The 17,643-nt window shown below is 46.7% G+C and overlaps 1 protein-coding gene across 2 annotated transcripts in view; it reads left to right on the top strand.

Moving 5' to 3' along the window:
• The first annotated feature begins 863 nt into the window (after nucleotides 1–863).
• Nucleotides 864–17,643, top strand: part of pgm2l1 (phosphoglucomutase 2-like 1) — a 34,451-nt gene continuing 17,671 nt past the window's right edge. For both annotated transcript variants that reach the window (XR_008810503.1, XM_056283208.1), the window contains exons 1-2: nucleotides 864–1,175; nucleotides 16,926–17,093. Coding sequence is in view for 1 of the 2 variants with exons in the window: in XM_056283208.1 (XP_056139183.1) it covers nucleotides 1,065–1,175; nucleotides 16,926–17,093 (279 nt within the window). In the remaining variant the exon portion in view is untranslated. The remainder of the gene's footprint in view (nucleotides 1,176–16,925; nucleotides 17,094–17,643) is intronic.

Below are 17,643 nucleotides of genomic sequence, written 5' to 3'. Positions count from 1 at the left end.
CCCCCTTCGGCGGCGCTACTAACGGCATCCGTTGTCGTGCGCTCCGAGGGCTAACGGAAAGCCGGGGGGGGGCTTCCGGGGGAGGGCTTCCGGGGGGGGCTTCCGGAGCTTTGTCTCAAACAAAATTCTCGGAATCATAAACATAAGTGCGTCGCGGGTCGCCTCGCACCGGCGTCCCCGCCCCGACTACCCGACGCGCCCGTCTCGTCTGGGAAGGCGGTGGCGGCGGGGGGAGGGGGGGGGTTGTGTTTAACACCACCACCTCCTCCTCCTCCTTCTGCTGCTGCTGCTTCCTCTAAGGTTCATACCGCCACCCACACCCCCACAGGAGTGCGTAACGTCACCCGTTTCTTAAACTCTACCCATCAACCTTGTGTCGCTCAGGAAAGTAAGGAGAGCCTTCCTGGTGGTTTAGTCCCCCGTCTCCCTCCTCTCCCAGTGTCCCCATCAGGGTCCGCTCCCGTCCCGCCTCTCGGCCTTTATGCTGCAACCTTTCTCTCCGCACACACGCTGCAGTGCAATAGCACGTGTCCAGCGGTTCCCGTTAACGCCGCCGTTCTCTCGCGTCTCTCCGCCCGTCCCCCGGTATATACTCCACCCAGCCGGTCTGGAGGCTGGGTGGAGACGACCGATGCTGAGTTGTTTTGACTGCTTCGCGGGATTTTTGTCATAAGTGTCCGAGCGTTGACAAACACTTAAATGACGATATTGCGAGTTTGGATGGACAGGAACTTATGACGCGTTTTAGAGGCGCACTGCCATGCACGTCAGATCTTACGCGACGCCGTTGAATCGCTGTTGCGGGTTTCCGACGTCTCCAAGTGCGCTGACAAGCTGCGCATGCGTACACCGTGCCGCTTGCACATTCGAGAGCGAGAGCGGTTTGGCAACGACGCCGGCGTGAAGTTTCTCATAGTCTTCCTCACTGGCTCGCGAGCTGCGGCGGTTGAGTGACGTGGTCGCCGCGCCAGGGCGGTTGAGTGACGTGGTCGCCGCGCCAGGGCGTTTAAATGGCGTCGCTTGCCGGCTGCCTCGCTCGCTGAAAGGCTGTTTCTGGCGTCGGCATGGCGGACGACATCGCGGTGAGCGGAGACCTGAACGCCAACGTGCGGTGCCCGACCAGCGGCGACCCGCAGGTGGACAAGGCGGCGCACCAGTGGCTGACATGGGACAGGGTGAGTCCCTCGCCTCTTATCGGACTCCAGAGGGAGCCGGGCGGTTCTGCGCCGGGCGGCGGGAGACCAAAACATCCGCCCGCCCGCCCGCCGCCCGCCCGCCCGCCGCCCGCCGCGTTACGTCCGGAGGGGAGGCGTCGTGCTCTGCGGGGCCGTCGGTCTGGCTGGCCGGACCCGGGAGGCCTCAGCCCGGCCGTCTTGCCTCAGACAGACCGGGGTCTGGAGCACGGAGGGTCGGGGTCGTCTCCGTTAATGAGTGATTATAATACCGGTAATGAGTGATTATAATACCGTTAATGAGCGATTATAGTACCGTAATGAGTGATTATAATACTGTTAATGAGTGATTAAAATACCGTAATGCGTGATTATAATACCGTAATGCGTGATTATAATACCGTAATGAGTGATTATAATACCGTAATGAGCGATTATAGTACCGTAATGCGTGATTATAATACCGTAATGAGTGATTATAATATTGTAATGAGTGATTATAATACCGTAACGAGTGATTGTAATACCATAATGAGTGATTATAATACCATAATGAGTGATTATAGTACCGTAATGCGTGATTATAATACCGTAAAGAGTGATTATAATACTGTAATGAGTGATTATAATACCGTAATGAGTGATTATAATACTGTTAATGAGTGATTATAATACCGTTAATGAGTGATTATAATACCGTAATGCGTGATTATAATACCGTAATGAGTGATTATAATACAGTAATGGGTGATTATAATACGGTAATGAGTGATTATAATACCGTAATGCGTGATTATAATACCGTAATGAGTGATTATAATACTGTTAATGAGTGATTATAATACCGTTAATGCGTGATTATAATACCGTAATGCGTGATTATAATACCGTAATGAGTGATTATAATACAGTAATGCGTGATTATAATACCGTAATGAGTGATTATAATACCGTAATGCGCGATTATAATACCGTAATGAGTGATTATAATACTGTTAATGAGTGATTATAATACCGTATTGAGTGATTATAATACCGTAATGCGTGATTATAATACCGTAATGAGTGATTATAATACCGTAATGAGTGATTATAGTACCGTAATGAGTGATTATAATACCCTAATGAGTGATTATAATACCGTAATGAGTGATTATAATACCATAATGAGTGATTCTGATACCTAACTGACCGGCCTTCCGGTGTTGGTGGCTAGTGGAGCCTTGCTGTGGGAGGACCCAGCTGCTGTCCTCTGCTGGGAAAGGAGGAGACCCTTTTTATTATTAATACAAGAAAAAATGTACACAGCAAGCCTGGGGATAAACACAAAATGAAGGATGGAAATAAACCAACAGTGGTGGAAATGATGGCACAGTGATCATAATACAAATAGACGTCAGAATAATGAAAACTAAAACAGACTAAATACAGTATTTTACAAACAAATCAAAAAGCACAAAACAAAACAAGTAAGGTAACGTGAAAGGAGCAGAAGAGAGCCGGGAAGGAGGCTTTATCACAGCAGGGGCTGAGCTGGGATGTTCGGCCTTCAGCAAGGCCGTGCCAGGAAAAGGCGAAAGAGGGCAAGAAGGTACAGTGGTGTGAAAAAGTGTTTGCCCCCTTCCTGATTTCTTATTTTTTTGCATGTTTGTCACACTTAAATGTTTCAGATCATCAAACAAATTTAAATATTAGACAAAGATAACACAAGTAAACACAAAATGCAGTTTTTAAATGAAGGTTTTTATTATTAAGGGAAAAAAAAATCCAAAGCTACATGGTCCTGTGTGAAAAAGTGATTGCCCCATAAACCTAATAACTGGTTGGGCCACCCTTAGCAGCAACAACTGCAGTCAAGCGTTTGCGATAACTGGCAATGAGTCTTTTGCAGCGCTGTGGAGGAGTTTTGGCCCACTCATCTTTGCAGAATTGTTGTAATTCAGCCACATTGGAGGGTTTTCGAGCATGAACCGCCTTTTTAAGGTCATGCCACAGCATCTCAATCGGATTCAGGTCAGGACTTTGACTAGGCCACTCCAGAGTCTTCATTTTGTTTTTCTTAAGCCATTCAGAGGTGGACTTGCTGGTGTGTTTTGGATCATTGTCCTGCTGCAGAACCCAAGTGCGCTTCAGCTTGAGGTCACGAACAGATGGCCAGACATTCTCCTTCAGGATTTTTTGGTAGACAGCAGAATTCATGGTTCCATTTACCACAGCAAGTCTTCCAGGTCCTGAAGCAGCAAAACAGCCCCAGACCATCACACCACCACCACCACCACCATATTTTACTGTTGGTATGATGTTCCTTTTCTGAAATGTTGTGTTACTTTTACGCCAGATGTAATGAGACACACGCCTTCCAAAAAGTTCAACTTTTGTCTCGTTAGTCCACAGAGTATTTTCCCAAAAGTCTTGGGGATCATCAAGATGTTTTCTGGTAAAACTGAGACGAGCCTTTATGTTCTTTTTGCTCAGCAGTGGTTTTCGTCTTGGGACTCTGCCATGCAGGCCATTTTCCCCCAGTCTCTTTCTTATGGTGGAGTCATGGACACTGACCTTAACTAAGGCAAGTGAGGCCTGCAGTTCTTTGGATGTTGTTGTGGGGTCTTTTGTGGCCTCTTGGATGAGTCGTCACTGCGCTCTTGGGGTAATTTTGGCCGGCCGGCCACTCCTGGGAAGGTTCACCACTGTTCCATGTTTTCGCCATTTGTGGATAATGGCTCTCACTGTGGTTCGCTGGAGTCCCAAAGCTTTAGAAATGGCTTTATAACCTTTTCCAGACTGATAGATTTCAGTTGCTTTGTTTCTCATTTGTTCCTGAATTTCTTTGGATCGCAGCATGATGTCTAGCTTTTTGAAGATCTTTTGGTCTACTTCACTTTGTCAGGCAGGTCCTATTTAAGTGATTTCTTGATTGAGAAGAGGCGTGGCAGTAATCTGGCCTGGGTATGGCTAGAGAAATTGAACTCAGCTTTCCAAAGATGTGATAAACCACACTTAATTTATGTTTTAACGGGGGGGGGGGGGGCAATCACTTTTTCACACAGGGCCATGTAGGTTTGGATTTTTCTTTCCCCTTAATAATAAAAACCTTGATTTAAAAACTGCATTTTGTGTTTACTTGTGTTATCTTTGTCTAATATTTAAATTTGTTTGATGATCTGAAACATTTAAGTGTGACAAAAATAAGAAATCAGTAAGGGGGCAAACACTTTCTCACACCACTGTATATGATATTTACCCCAAATAATTACGAGATTAACAAGGTCTGAGATTTTTGCATCGAGGTTGCCCATAAAAGGAATAATGTCACTATACGCAGAAGAAGGTGTGTTATCCAGCTTCAGAGACCGTGCACATCAGACCAGAACAAGTCAGCAGAGCAGCGTTCAGGACTAGGTGGCCGACCGTCCAGCCCGCGAAGAACCAAACTGCAGGCATCCACTTCACATTTCAGTCTTGTGTGAAGATAATCGCCAACAGGGTGTGTTGCTGATATTATTTTAAAATGGGTTTCTTCCACCAGACATGGAGGTCATAACAACACCACAAAGACCCGTCACTCGTAATACAGCTGTGTTAAAAGCATATGGGGGGCGGGTCTTCAGTTACGGGGGTTTTCTGTCCCCAGGGCAGATGTTTTTTCTCACTTAGGCTTTTATTAGGTTTTCAAAAAGATGTAAACGGAACAGTACAACATCATCAACATAAAGAAGAACACAGTAAGATATACAAACAGGTAAAAATAATAATAAAAAAAAACAATAAATAGTTGTCTGGAAATATTTCATTAATAACACAAATATTTTGATTAGGCATTCCTTTAGTCAGCGTCATCTTCCATTTTCCAGTTCTTTTTAAATATGTTTTCTTGGACTCTCAAAATGTATGTCGCTTTTCCAAAACCAGAAACATCCTGGGCAGTTTCCATCCACTCGTCCTGTTCTGGAGGGTTAACATTGAGCCAGTTTGTGGTAACGGCTTTCTTACTTGCTGCAAATACAACTTTAGTCAAGTAGAGATCTCCTCTCAGCACGTCAGCATCCGTGTTACCAAGGCACACCACAGGGAGGCGTCCCAAAATACTGTTGATACATTCTGCCAGTACAACCTTATCTTTGTGCAGTTCCAGAAAATATGCCAGTGCTCAGCCTCCATGCTCCCACACAGCCTCCATGCCCCCACACAGCCTCCATGCCCCCACACAGCCTCCATGCTCCCACACAGCCTCCATGCTCCCACACAGCCTCCATGCCCCCACACAGCCTCCATGCTCCCACACAGCCACCATGCCCCCACACAGCCACCATGCCCCCACACAGCCTCCATGCTCCCACACAGCCACCATGCTCCCACACAGCCACCATGCTCCCACACAGCCACCATGCTCCCACACAGCCTCCATGCTCCCACACAGCCTCCATGCTCCCACACAGCCTCCATGCCCCCACACAGCCTCCATGCTCCCACACAGCCTCCATGCTCCCACACAGCCTCCATGCTCCCACACAGCCTCCATGCTCCCACACAGCCACCATGCTCCCACACAGCCACCATGCTCCCACACAGCCACCATGCTCCCACACAGCCTCCATGCTCCCACACAGCCTCCATGCCCCCACACAGCCTCCATGCTCCCACACAGCCACCATGCCCCCACACAGCCACCATGCCCCCACACAGCCTCCATGCTCCCACACAGCCTCCATGCCCCCACACAGCCTCCATGCTCCCACACAGCCACCATGCTCCCACACAGCCACCATGCCCCCACACAGCCTCCATGCTCCCACACAGCCTCCATGCTCCCACACAGCCTCCATGCTCCCACACAGCCTCCATGCTCCCACACAGCCACCATGCTCCCACACAGCCTCCATGCTCCCACATAGCCTCCATGCCCCCACACACCCTCCATGCCCCCACACAGCCTCCATGCCCCCACACAGCCTCCATGCTCCCACATAGCCTCCATGCTCCCACACAGCCACCATGCTCCCACACAGCCTCCATGCTCTCACACAGCCACCATGCTCCCACACAGCCTCCATGCCCCCACACAGCCACCATGCTCCCACACAGCCTCCATGCCCCCACACAGCCTCCATGCTCCCACACAGCCTCCATGCTCCCACACAGCCTCCATGCTCCCACACAGCCACCATGTCCCCACACAGCCTCCATGCCCCCACACAGCCTCCATGCTCCCACACAGCCTCCCTGCTCCCACACAGCCTCCATGCTCCCACACAGCCTCCATGCCCCCACACTCTCACCATGCTCCCACACAGCCACCATGCTTCCACACAGCCACCATGCCCCCACACACCCTCCATGCTCCCACACAGTCTCCATGCCCCCACACAGCCACCATGCTCCCACACAGCCACCATGCTCCCACACAGCCTCCATGCTCCAACACAGCCTCCATGCTCCCACACAGCCTCCATGCCCCCACACAGCCTCCATGCCCCCACACAGCCTCCATGCTCCCACACAGCCTCCATGCTCCCACACAGCCTCCATGCTCCCACACAGCCACCATGCCCCCACACAGCCTCCATGCCCCCACACAGCCTCCATGCTCCCACACAGTCTCCATGCCCCCACACAGCCACCATGCCCCCACACAGCCTCCATGCTCCCACACAGCCTCCATGCTCCCACACAGTGTCCATGCCCCCACACAGCCACCATGCTCCCACACAGCCTCCATGCTCCCACACAGTGTCCATGCCCCCACACAGCCACCATGCTCCCACACAGCCACCATGCTCCCACACAGCCTCCATGCTCCCACATAGCCTCCATGCTCCCACACAGCCACCATGCTCCCACACAGCCACCATGCCCCCACACAGCCTCCATGCTCCCACACAGCCTCCATGCTCCCACACAGCCACCATGCCCCCACACAGCCACCATGCCCCCATACAGCCACCATGCCCCCACACAGCCACCATGCCCCCATACAGCCACCATGCTCCCACACAGTCTCCATGCCCCCACACAGCCACCATGCCCCCACACAGCCTCCATGCCCCCACACAGCCTCCATGCTCCCACACAGTGTCCATGCTCCCACACAGCCACCATGCCCCCACACAGCCTCCATGCCCCCACACAGCCTCCATGCTCCCACACAGCCTCCATGCTCCCACACAGCCTCCATGCTCCCACACAGCCACCATGCCCCCACACAGCCACCATGCCCCCACACAGCCACCATGCCCCCACACAGCCACCATGCCCCCATACAGCCACCATGCGCCCACACAGCCACCATGCTCCCACACAGCCTCCAACACTGTTGTTGTGCAGTAAGATGCCTCCTTTTTATTTTGGATGTTATGAAAAAAGGGTAGATTTTCAAGAAAAAAAACCAATTACTGTATTTGTTAGTTAGGTTGTGTTAGCTATGACAATATGAAAAACAGATTTGTGTCTGAGTGATGACATTTTAATACTTTTGCAGTATGACGAAAACTCACGTGCCAGAATTTCACTGTTGTGGGCTTGTCCCCAACCCAGACTTTTTAACTCCCCCTCTGTAATAAAGTAAAATTAAAGGTTAAATTCATTAAAGCTTTGCTTTGCATTTTATCATAATCATTTAAAAAGACATATTTCACATTCATATGGTTTATATATATATGCAACTTGCACATTTTTATAGTTAAATATCGCTGTCCCTCATACATCTGTCATTACATCACACCCAACATTTTAGACCAACAACGTTTTTCAACCAACAACAATGTGGTTGCCATGGAAACGAGAAGTACCAGAGGCACGTGAGCAGTCATGGCAGCAGTGTGACTTGTTCATGTCACAAATGTCATGTGAAGGTTTATTTATATCCTGAGCTGACAGGATGGTTATTACACATGTAAGTCATGTGAAGGTTTATATGTCCTGATCTGACAGGATGGTTATTACACATGTAAGTCATGTGAAGGTTTATATGTCCTGATCTGACAGGATGGTTATTACACATGTAAGTCATGTGAAGGTTTATATGTCCTGATCTGACAGGGTGGTTATTACAGATGTAAGTCATGTGAAGGTTTATATGTCCTGACCTGACAGGATGGTTATTACACATGTAAGTCATGTGAAAGTTTATATGGCCTGATCTGACAGGATGGTTATTACACATGTAAGTCATGTGAAGTTTTATATGTCCTGATCTGACAGGGTGGTTATTACACATGTAGTAATGTGAAGGTTTATATGTCCTGATCTGACAGGATGGTTATTACCGATGTAAGTCATGTGAAGGTTTATATGGCCTAATCTGACAGGATGGTTATTACACATGTAAGTCATGTGAAGTTTTATATGTCCTGATCTGACAGGGTGGTTATTACACATGTAGTAATGTGAAGGTTTATATGTCCTGATCTGACAGGATGGTTATTACACATGTAAGTCATGTGAAGGTTTATATGGCCTGATCTGACAGGATGGTTATTACACATGTAAGTCATGTGAAGGTTTATATGGCCTGATCTGACAGGATGGTTATTACACATGTAAGTCATGTGAAGGTTTATATGTCCTGATCTGACAGGATGGTTATTACACATGTAAGTCATGTGAAGGTTTATATGTCCTGATCTGACAGGATGGTTATTACACATGTAAGTCATGTGAAGGTTTATATGTACTGACCTGACAGGATGGTTATTACACATGTAAGTCATGTGAAGGTTTATATGGCCTGATCTGACAGGATGGTTATTACAGATGTAAGTCATGTGAAGGTTTATATGTCCTGATCTGACAGGATGGTTATTACACATGTAAGTCATGTGAAGGTTTATATGTCCTGATCTGACAGGATGGTTATTACACATGTAAGTCATGTGAAGTTTTATGTGTCCTGATCTGGCAGGGTGGTTATTACACATGTAAGTCATGTGAAGCTTTATATGTCCTGATCTGACAGGGTGGTTATTACACATGTAGTAATGTGAAGGTTTATTTGTCCTGATCTGACAGGATGGTTATTACAGATGTAAGTCATGTGAAGGTTTATATGGCCTGATCTGACAGGATGGTTATTACACATGTAAGTCATGTGAAGGTTTATATGTCCTGATCTGACAGGATGGTTATTACACATGTAAGTCATGTGAAGGTTTATATGTCCTGATCTGACAGGATGGTTAGTAAGTTATGTGAAGGTTTATATGTCCTGATCTGACAGGATGGTTATTACAGATGTAAGTCATGTGAAGGTTTATATGTCCTGATCTGACAGGATGGTTATTACACATGTAATGTGAAGGTTTATATGTCCTGATCTGACAGGATGGTTATTACACATGTAAGTCATGTGAAGGTTTACATTGCCTGATCTGACAGGATGGTTATTACACATGTAAGTCATGTGAAGGTTTATATGTCCTGATCTGACAGGATGGTTATTACACATGTAAGTCATGTGAAGGTTTATGTGTCCTGATCTGACAGGATGGTTATTACAAGTCATTACCAAACAAGTTACTAGCTGAGTATTTTAGTTCAGAAATAAGAAACTTCACTTTATTCACGTATAGTCATTGTACATTGTATGCTAGCTAACAAGTTAGCTTAGCAAGTCTAAGACTGAGCCAACTTTTTCTCCAAAAGGTGAAAGTTGTCATGACCATCACGTGTCATTACATCACATTTTGCTGTTACAAGTTTGAAAAAGCATCATGACGTCACACTTATTTTGTAGGACGATCAAAGCTGTGCTGAGATATTTGTTCCAGACCACTTAATGGAGCTTTTGAAAAAGACAAAAAAAAACATTTTCAAGCAATTTTTTCTTTTTTTTCAAAATTGCCCCAAATTGAAGAGTCAGCCGTATCTCATAGTGCTGCAGTCCAGCTGCAAAATAAAAAACAAACCAAATGCATAAACTGACAAGAAGTTGAGGAAGGTCTGTAAAAACCAGACGTTTTACAAGCATGAAAAACACAAAAATCCTGTGCAAACACGAGCTTAAGTAAAGGCCGCCTGTTCGAGTAGGATTTTACTGCCTCTTTACGGGGTAGAAATCTCCCCCGTTGCAGCTGTTGATGGGTGTATGTTTCCGGGCCGTGTTGGCCGGGACGCCCAGCCGCAGTTGCCGGGTTTAGAAAGGGCATGGATTTCATGATATGAACCTGACCTCACTATAAAGGTCAGCCCTCCTGCAAGTCACCAAATCCCCCAGGAGCATGCTCAGGGACACCTGTATCCCCTCAACAGGGTTATTATACGGCTCCCTGATCTCAAACCTGTACTGGCACACAGGAAACCTGAACTACTAACCACGAACCTGAACTACTAACCACGAACCTGGACTACTAACCATGAACCTGAACTACTAACCATGAACCTGAACTACTAACCATGAACCTGAACTACTAACCATGAACCTGAACTACTAACCATGAACACTAAGGCCAATGGTACGTTCTCTTCACCTAGACAGTACACTGTACATATTAATATTACTACATGTGGATGGTACTGTACATATTACTAAATATAGACAGTACACTGCACATATTGTTACATATAGACAGTACACTACATATTACTACATATAGACAGTACACTGTACATATTACTTCATATACTAGACACAGCACACTGTACATATTACTACATATAGATAGTACACTATACATATCACTACATATAGGCAGTACACTATACATTTTACTAGATATGGATAGTACACTAGGCACATTACTACATATGGACATGCATAAGTTTGTCTATTGTCTATATGTGGTTATGTGTTGTCTATATGTATATGGTTGTTGTAGTATAAAGCGTGTACTATGTTGTATTTGTAGTAGCTGGTTGTGATTAATTTCTGGATGTTTGTTGCAGAATGAGTTGGATCACTAACCACTACTGTATTTTACTGCTTTTAAATATTCTTATTTTGCACCAGATCTTACATCCACGGATGTACATCATGTCTCATCGGGTGGGGCTTGTGTGTTATTTGTTTTTATTATGTGTTGTGCTGTAGGGCCGGACCCCAGTATCTGACAATTTTGGTATTCGTTTGCTGGGTAGGTTTTCAGTTTTCAATTTTGGTATTCGTTTTTTTTTTGGGCTAAATATAGGCTATCAGTAAAGGCGAACTGCAAAACTACATTTTGTTGGCACAGTCTTGTAGTTTATATATATATATATATATATATATATATATATATATATATATATTTTTTTTACAATATTTTATTAGAACTAGGGTATAACACAAAAACGCAACCACAAAAGAATAAGTATTTTTGTGTTTTTATAATTTTAAACCCACTTTCCCTCAAACCAGGGGCCTCATGTATCAGTCTATGGACAAATTTGTTCGTACACACCCATGGAATTTTTCAGTCCTCAAGATTGTCTGACAGTCAGCAGCAAAGCATGGTGGTTATTTTTAATTCCTTCCTCCTAACATCTATTGTCTACCTCTTGCAATGAGCAATCCCCCAGGCCTGCAAAGACATCAGTGTTAGCAAGTCAGTGTCTAAATTCAGGGGTCACCAAGGTTCTACGCTGGTCTCTGAGACAAACTTCAGGGCTAAAAAATCCCATGGGTGTGTAAGAACACATTTGCCCGGAGTAACGACTGATACATGAGGCCGCAGGGCCCCAATGAGCCCACTGGATGTTTCCCAGCCCACAGTCCAGGGCCCCAATGAGCCCACTAGATGTTTCCCAGCCCACAGTCCAGGGCCCCAATGAGCCCACTGGATGTTTCCCAGCCCACAGTCCAGGGCCCCAATGAGCCCACTAGAGGTTTCCCAGCCCACAGTCCTCCCTGATGAGGTTGAAACAGCGTGTGAAGCACGAAATCAAACTGAGCACTCAAATACACAGCGACACAAGCAAAGAAAAATTAAAAATCATAATAATACAGACATATAAACAAACACTAAAAAGAATAGTCTGTAGTTGCTGACATTCAGGCCATTACGCTGGACTGGACTATTGAAGATCTGAAGCTAAGGAGGTAAAACTGATAAGACACGGCGGGCGCACTACTCAGGGTTGCCACTCTTTGAAGGAAATCATTTTCCAGGACATTTTCCAAGACTATTGCTTGGATATGACAGGTGTTGCTGACAGAAGCTCATATTATTCAGTATTATGTATCAGTGGAAGTCTCAACAGTCTCTAAATGGACTGTATGACTGAACATACCACCCAGACTTCACACACTGATGTCACATCTCAGCTGCTAATAACAGCTTAAGTATGGCTAAAAATACGACACCACAGCAGGTAAAAAGATGATCATAAAAACTAATTTTGCAATTTTCCATGACCTCAATAATATTTCCAAGACGTTTGATCAATTTGATCATTTTTAAGGCGTTTTCCATGACTCTGCACATGCAGAGCCTTCATATACACCTAGATACGGGGTTCTAGATCCAGGGATCCAGGTAGAGGGATCTAGATATGGGGATCTTATACGGGGATCTAGGTACTGGAATCTAGATACGGGGATCTTACAGAGGGATCGAGATAGGGGGATCTTAAAGAGGGATCTAGATACGCGGATCTTATACAGGGATGTAGATGCATGGATCGTATACAGGGATCTTATATGGGGCCCGTGTGGCAGGCAGGCAGCGAGACCCATGCCCGATGCAGGCAGGCACAAGGCATACCATTATGCGAAGGCCTACCAGGGAAGCTGGTTGTTGTGGCACTTATTTAATTCCACTCTGACAGAAATGAGGAACGAGACAAAAATCTTTTACAGTATTGTCACACGATTTTAATATATATTCATGAACAGACTGGGCTTGGATGCGCCCTGATCAATACAGCACAGTCTCTCTTATAGTAGGGCAGTTGTCTGTTCTTCCTCTCCTTATCTCATGTCTTCCAGCTCTCATCCACCAAGGTCACTTCTCCAATTACTGTGTACAGACTTGCTACAGTCAGTGAGTCTCCCATACAGCCAACAATTAACAATAGGCCCTTATTTGTGCACCTGGAGAAGACACTTTATAAGACCACCTTTGTTCTACTACACATGGACTTCAAGCATCTGTCTAAGCAAAGTAAGGTCATGGTGAAAGATTAAAAGTAAGCAAACATCAAATATGAATTGCCCTCACACTGGTCAACATAATTGATCAATGGTCTGTAGTGAGAGTAAAATCTATCGGAGGAACCTCTCAGTGTAAATTTAATTTTCTCCAGTTTTAGGAGAGACAGAATATCAAGCAGCCAGGATTTAAATGAAGGTGGCAGGGCGGACTTGCATAAAAGGAACATTTTCCTACGGGCGATCAAGGAGGTAAACATGATAACGTTGGTTTGGATGGTTGTTGTAGTGATTTGGTCTGTAGGTCTACCGAAAATAGCAACATGAGGAGAGAGAGGGATTTCCATTTTCAAAATTTCCGAGAGCGCATCAAAAATTGATTGCCAGAATCGACTCAATTTGGGGCACGACCAGAACATGAGTCAGATCACAAGGGGCATGTGTGCCTCTATTACATCTATCATCTAGTCTATCTGGGTAGAATCTGGAAAGTTTAGTCTTGCTATAATGGAGTCTATGAAGCACCTTGAACTGTATAAGGCTAAGCCTGGCGCAGCTGGAGGATGACTTGACAGCTCTTAGGGCTTCTTCCCAGAAATTATCAGAGAAGGTAATCTGCAGTTCATTCTCCCAGTCAGTTCTGATCTTGTTAATGATATACTCATCTATGGGGGGATAAGAGGCCTATTTATACTTTTTAATTGCACTGTTAAAATGTGGAAATCTATACTGTCTCAGCTTGGGTGCGGGACATCCCTCTCACTCTCAGCAGTGACATCACACTTCAGTTCACCTTAGCTGTTAAAGGGAAGACAAAATGCCAGAAGAGCTCAGCTGTGCTGCTGTTGTTATAAATGCGCTACCTTGTTCTGTTTATTACAGTTCATTCTTTACTTTGTTGGTATATATATCATTAAAAGTACTGCTGCTATAACAGAAATAAGCTTGTTTTGTATCCGTGTTTGACTCTTGTTGGGTTCAGCTTGTAAAACGTTATAGACTTAGGCTAACAGCTGATGGAATGTGGAACTGGAGTTGGCCCCACCCACTGCTCCTAGTGTATAGGGTTAAGTGGAATGTGGAACCGGAGTTGGCCCCGCCCACTGCTCCTAGTGTATAGGGTTAAGTGGAATGTGGAACCGGAGTTAGCCCCACCCACTGCTCCTAGTGTATAGGGTTAAGTGGAATGTGGAACTGGAGTTAGCCTCACCCACTGCTCCTAGTGTATAGGGTTAAGTGGAATGTGGAACTGGAGTTGGCCCCGCCCATTGCTGCTAGTGTATAGGGTTAAATGGAATGTGGAACTGGAGTTGGCCCCGCCCACTGCTCCTAGTGTATAGGGTTAAATGGAATGTGGAACTGGAGTTTGCCCCGCCCACTGCTCCTAGTGTATAGGGTTAAATGGAATGTGGAAATGGAGTTGGCCCCGCCCACTGCTCCTAGTGTATAGGGTTAAGTGGAATGTGGAACTGGAGTTGGCCCCGCCCATTGCTGCTAGTGTATAGGGTTAAATGGAATGTGGAACTGGAGTTGGCCCCGCCCACTGCTCCTAGTGTATAGGGTTAAATGGAATGTGGAACTGGAGTTTGCCCCGCCCACTGCTCCTAGTGTATAGGGTTAAATGGAATGTGGAAATGGAGTTGGCCCCGCCCACTGCTGCTAGTGTATAGGGTTAAATGGAATATGGAAATGGAGTTGGTCCCGCCCACTGCCCCTAGTGTATAGGGTTAAATGGAATGTGGAAGTGGAGTTCGCCCACTGCTGCTAGTGTATAGGGTTAAATGGAATGTGGAAATGGAGTTGGCCCCGCCCACTCCTCCTAGTGTATAGGGTTAAATGGAATGTGGAACTGGAGTTGGCCCCGCCCACTGCTCGTAGTGTATAGGGTTAAATGGAATGTGGAAATGGAGTTGGCCCCGCCCACTGCTCCTAGTGTATAGGGTTAAATGGAATGTGGAAATGGAGTTGGCCCCGCCCACTGCTGCTAGTGTATAGGGTTAAATGGAATGTGGAACTGGAGTTGGCCCCGCCCACTGCTCCTAGTGTATAGGATTAAATGGAATGTGGAAATGGAGTTGGCCCCGCCCACTGCTGTTAGTGTATAGGGTTAAATGGAATATGGAAATGGAGTCGGTCCCGCCCACTGCCCCTAGTGTATAGGGTTAAATGGAATGTGGAAGTGGAGTTCGCCCACTGCTGCTAGTGTATAGGGTTAAATGGAATGTGGAAATGGAGTTGGCCCCGCCCACTCCTCCTAGTGTATAGGGTTAAATGGAATGTGGAACTGGAGTTGGCCCCGCCCACTGCTCCTAGTGTATAGGGTTAAATGGAATGTGGAAATGGAGTTGGCCCCGCCCACTGCTCCTAGTGTATAGGGTTAAATGGAATGTGGAAATGGAGTTGGCCCCGCCCACTGCTGCTAGTGTATAGGGTTAAATGGAATGTGGAACTGGAGTTGGCCCCGCCCACTGCTGCTAGTGTATAGAAAGGGTTAAATGTAGAGGAAAGATTTCATTTCAATGTATGCGAGTACTGAGAAATGACAATAAAGAAATTATAAATAAATATAAATCTTATAAAGCCCTGTGATGGCCTGGCGGCCTGTCCAGGGTCTTATAAATCTCAAATATTGAATTTGTCGGAGCTAGTATGCTGTTTCTGTGCTTTTGTTTCACAGTGCTTTCTTGGGCATTGTCTCGGGTTCGGAGCCTATTATAATGAGCATTTATGTAGATCTATAATTTATCCATGATAAAAAAAATTGTCACAAGCTGTTATGTAACAAAAAGTGCATAGATAGGACCTCGTTCAACCAAATCCCTCGGGATTACAAACGTGCATAAACACACCAAATCTTTTAGAAAATTGTTTTTATTAACAAATAACAACACAAACAGCAGTAATGTAGAATAACAGAATCTTTAACAGCTAATGCCTTTAATTAAACTGAAAGACATGTGTTGCACCACTATGCTGTCCATCTCAGCCGAGAACGGAGAAATGTCTGGCTGACTCCTTCCCGAGTCATGTGGACCTCCAACCCCGGCTGAAGCTCCCAATATTCGCTGCTGATTACTACTGAAGTTTCAGAGCCCAGAGATGGTATTCGGGGCGGCCCTATTATGCTGTGACTGTTTGTTGTTCTGTCATGAACACACTGAGGCAGGCGTCCGGGTAGCATAGCGGTCTATTCCATTGCCTACCAACATGGGGATTGTCGGTTCGAATCCCTGTGTTGCCTCCGGCTTGGTCGGGTGTCCCTACCGATGCCGTTGGCCTGTGGGTGGGAAGCTGGATGTGGGTATGTGTCCTGGTCGCTGCACTGGCGCCTCCTCTGGTGGGTCGGGACGCCTGTTCCAGGGGGAGGTGGAACTGGGGGAATAGCGTGATCCTCCCACACGCTACGTCCCCCTGGTGAAACTCCTCACTGTCAGGTGAAAAGAAGCGGCTGGTGACTCCACATGTTTTGGAGGAGGAATGTGTTAGTCTGCAGCCCCCCCCCCCCAAATCGGTAGAGGGGGTGGAGCAGCGACCGGGGTGGCTTGGAAGAGTGGGGTAATTGGCCAAGTACAATTGGGGAGAAAAAATACCCCCCAAAAAATTAACACACTGAGGCAACTTCCTAACAACTAAGTTGTATGACAAAGTATCGAGACTTGACTCTGGTTCTGAATGGAGTATGTGTTTGTTGGCAGAACCCGCAGACCCGGGCCCAGGTGGAGGCGCTGCTGGCGGGCGGTCGGGTGGAGGAGCTGAAGAAGAGGATGTGTTCTAGGATGAGTTTTGGGACGGCGGGACTACGTGCGGCCATGGGAGCTGGCTTCTCCCGTATCAACGACCTGACAGTCATCCAGTCCACACAGGTTAGCGTCGGCACGTTTCCTACATCCCATCACCATCTGGCGTTGATTTTTGGATGTGGCTTACAAAGACCAGACATGGTGAAATGTCTTTCTCTCCATTCTTTTGGCCTTGTTCTGGGCTGGTCTCACTTCATTTCTGTCTGTTGATTTTGTTAGCATGGCGGCACCACGCGGTCACCTCACAGCAAGAAAGTCCTGGGTTCGAGTCCCGGGGTAGTCCAGCCTTGGGGGTGGTCCCGGGTCGTCCTCTGTGTGGAGTTTGCATGTTCTCCCCGTGTCTGTGTGGGTTTCCTCCGGGTGCTCCGGTTTCCTCCCACAGTCCAAACACATGTAGGTCAGGTGAATCGGCCATACTAAATTGTCCCTAAGTGTGAATGTGTGTGTGTGTGTGTGTGTGTGTCGGCCCTGTGATGGCCTGGTGGCCTGTCCAGGGTGTCTCCCCGCCTGCCGCCCAATGACTGCTGGGATAGGCTCCAGCATCCCCGCCTCCCTGAGAGCAGGATAAGCGGGTTGGATAATGGATGGATGGGTGGATTTTGTTAGCAGATGG

This window comes from Lampris incognitus, chromosome 7, assembly GCF_029633865.1.
Source record: "Lampris incognitus isolate fLamInc1 chromosome 7, fLamInc1.hap2, whole genome shotgun sequence".
Lineage (NCBI taxonomy): Eukaryota > Metazoa > Chordata > Actinopteri > Lampriformes > Lampridae > Lampris > Lampris incognitus.
Note: the sequence above shows the minus strand (reverse complement) of the source record. Positions and strands in the feature narration are given on the sequence as shown.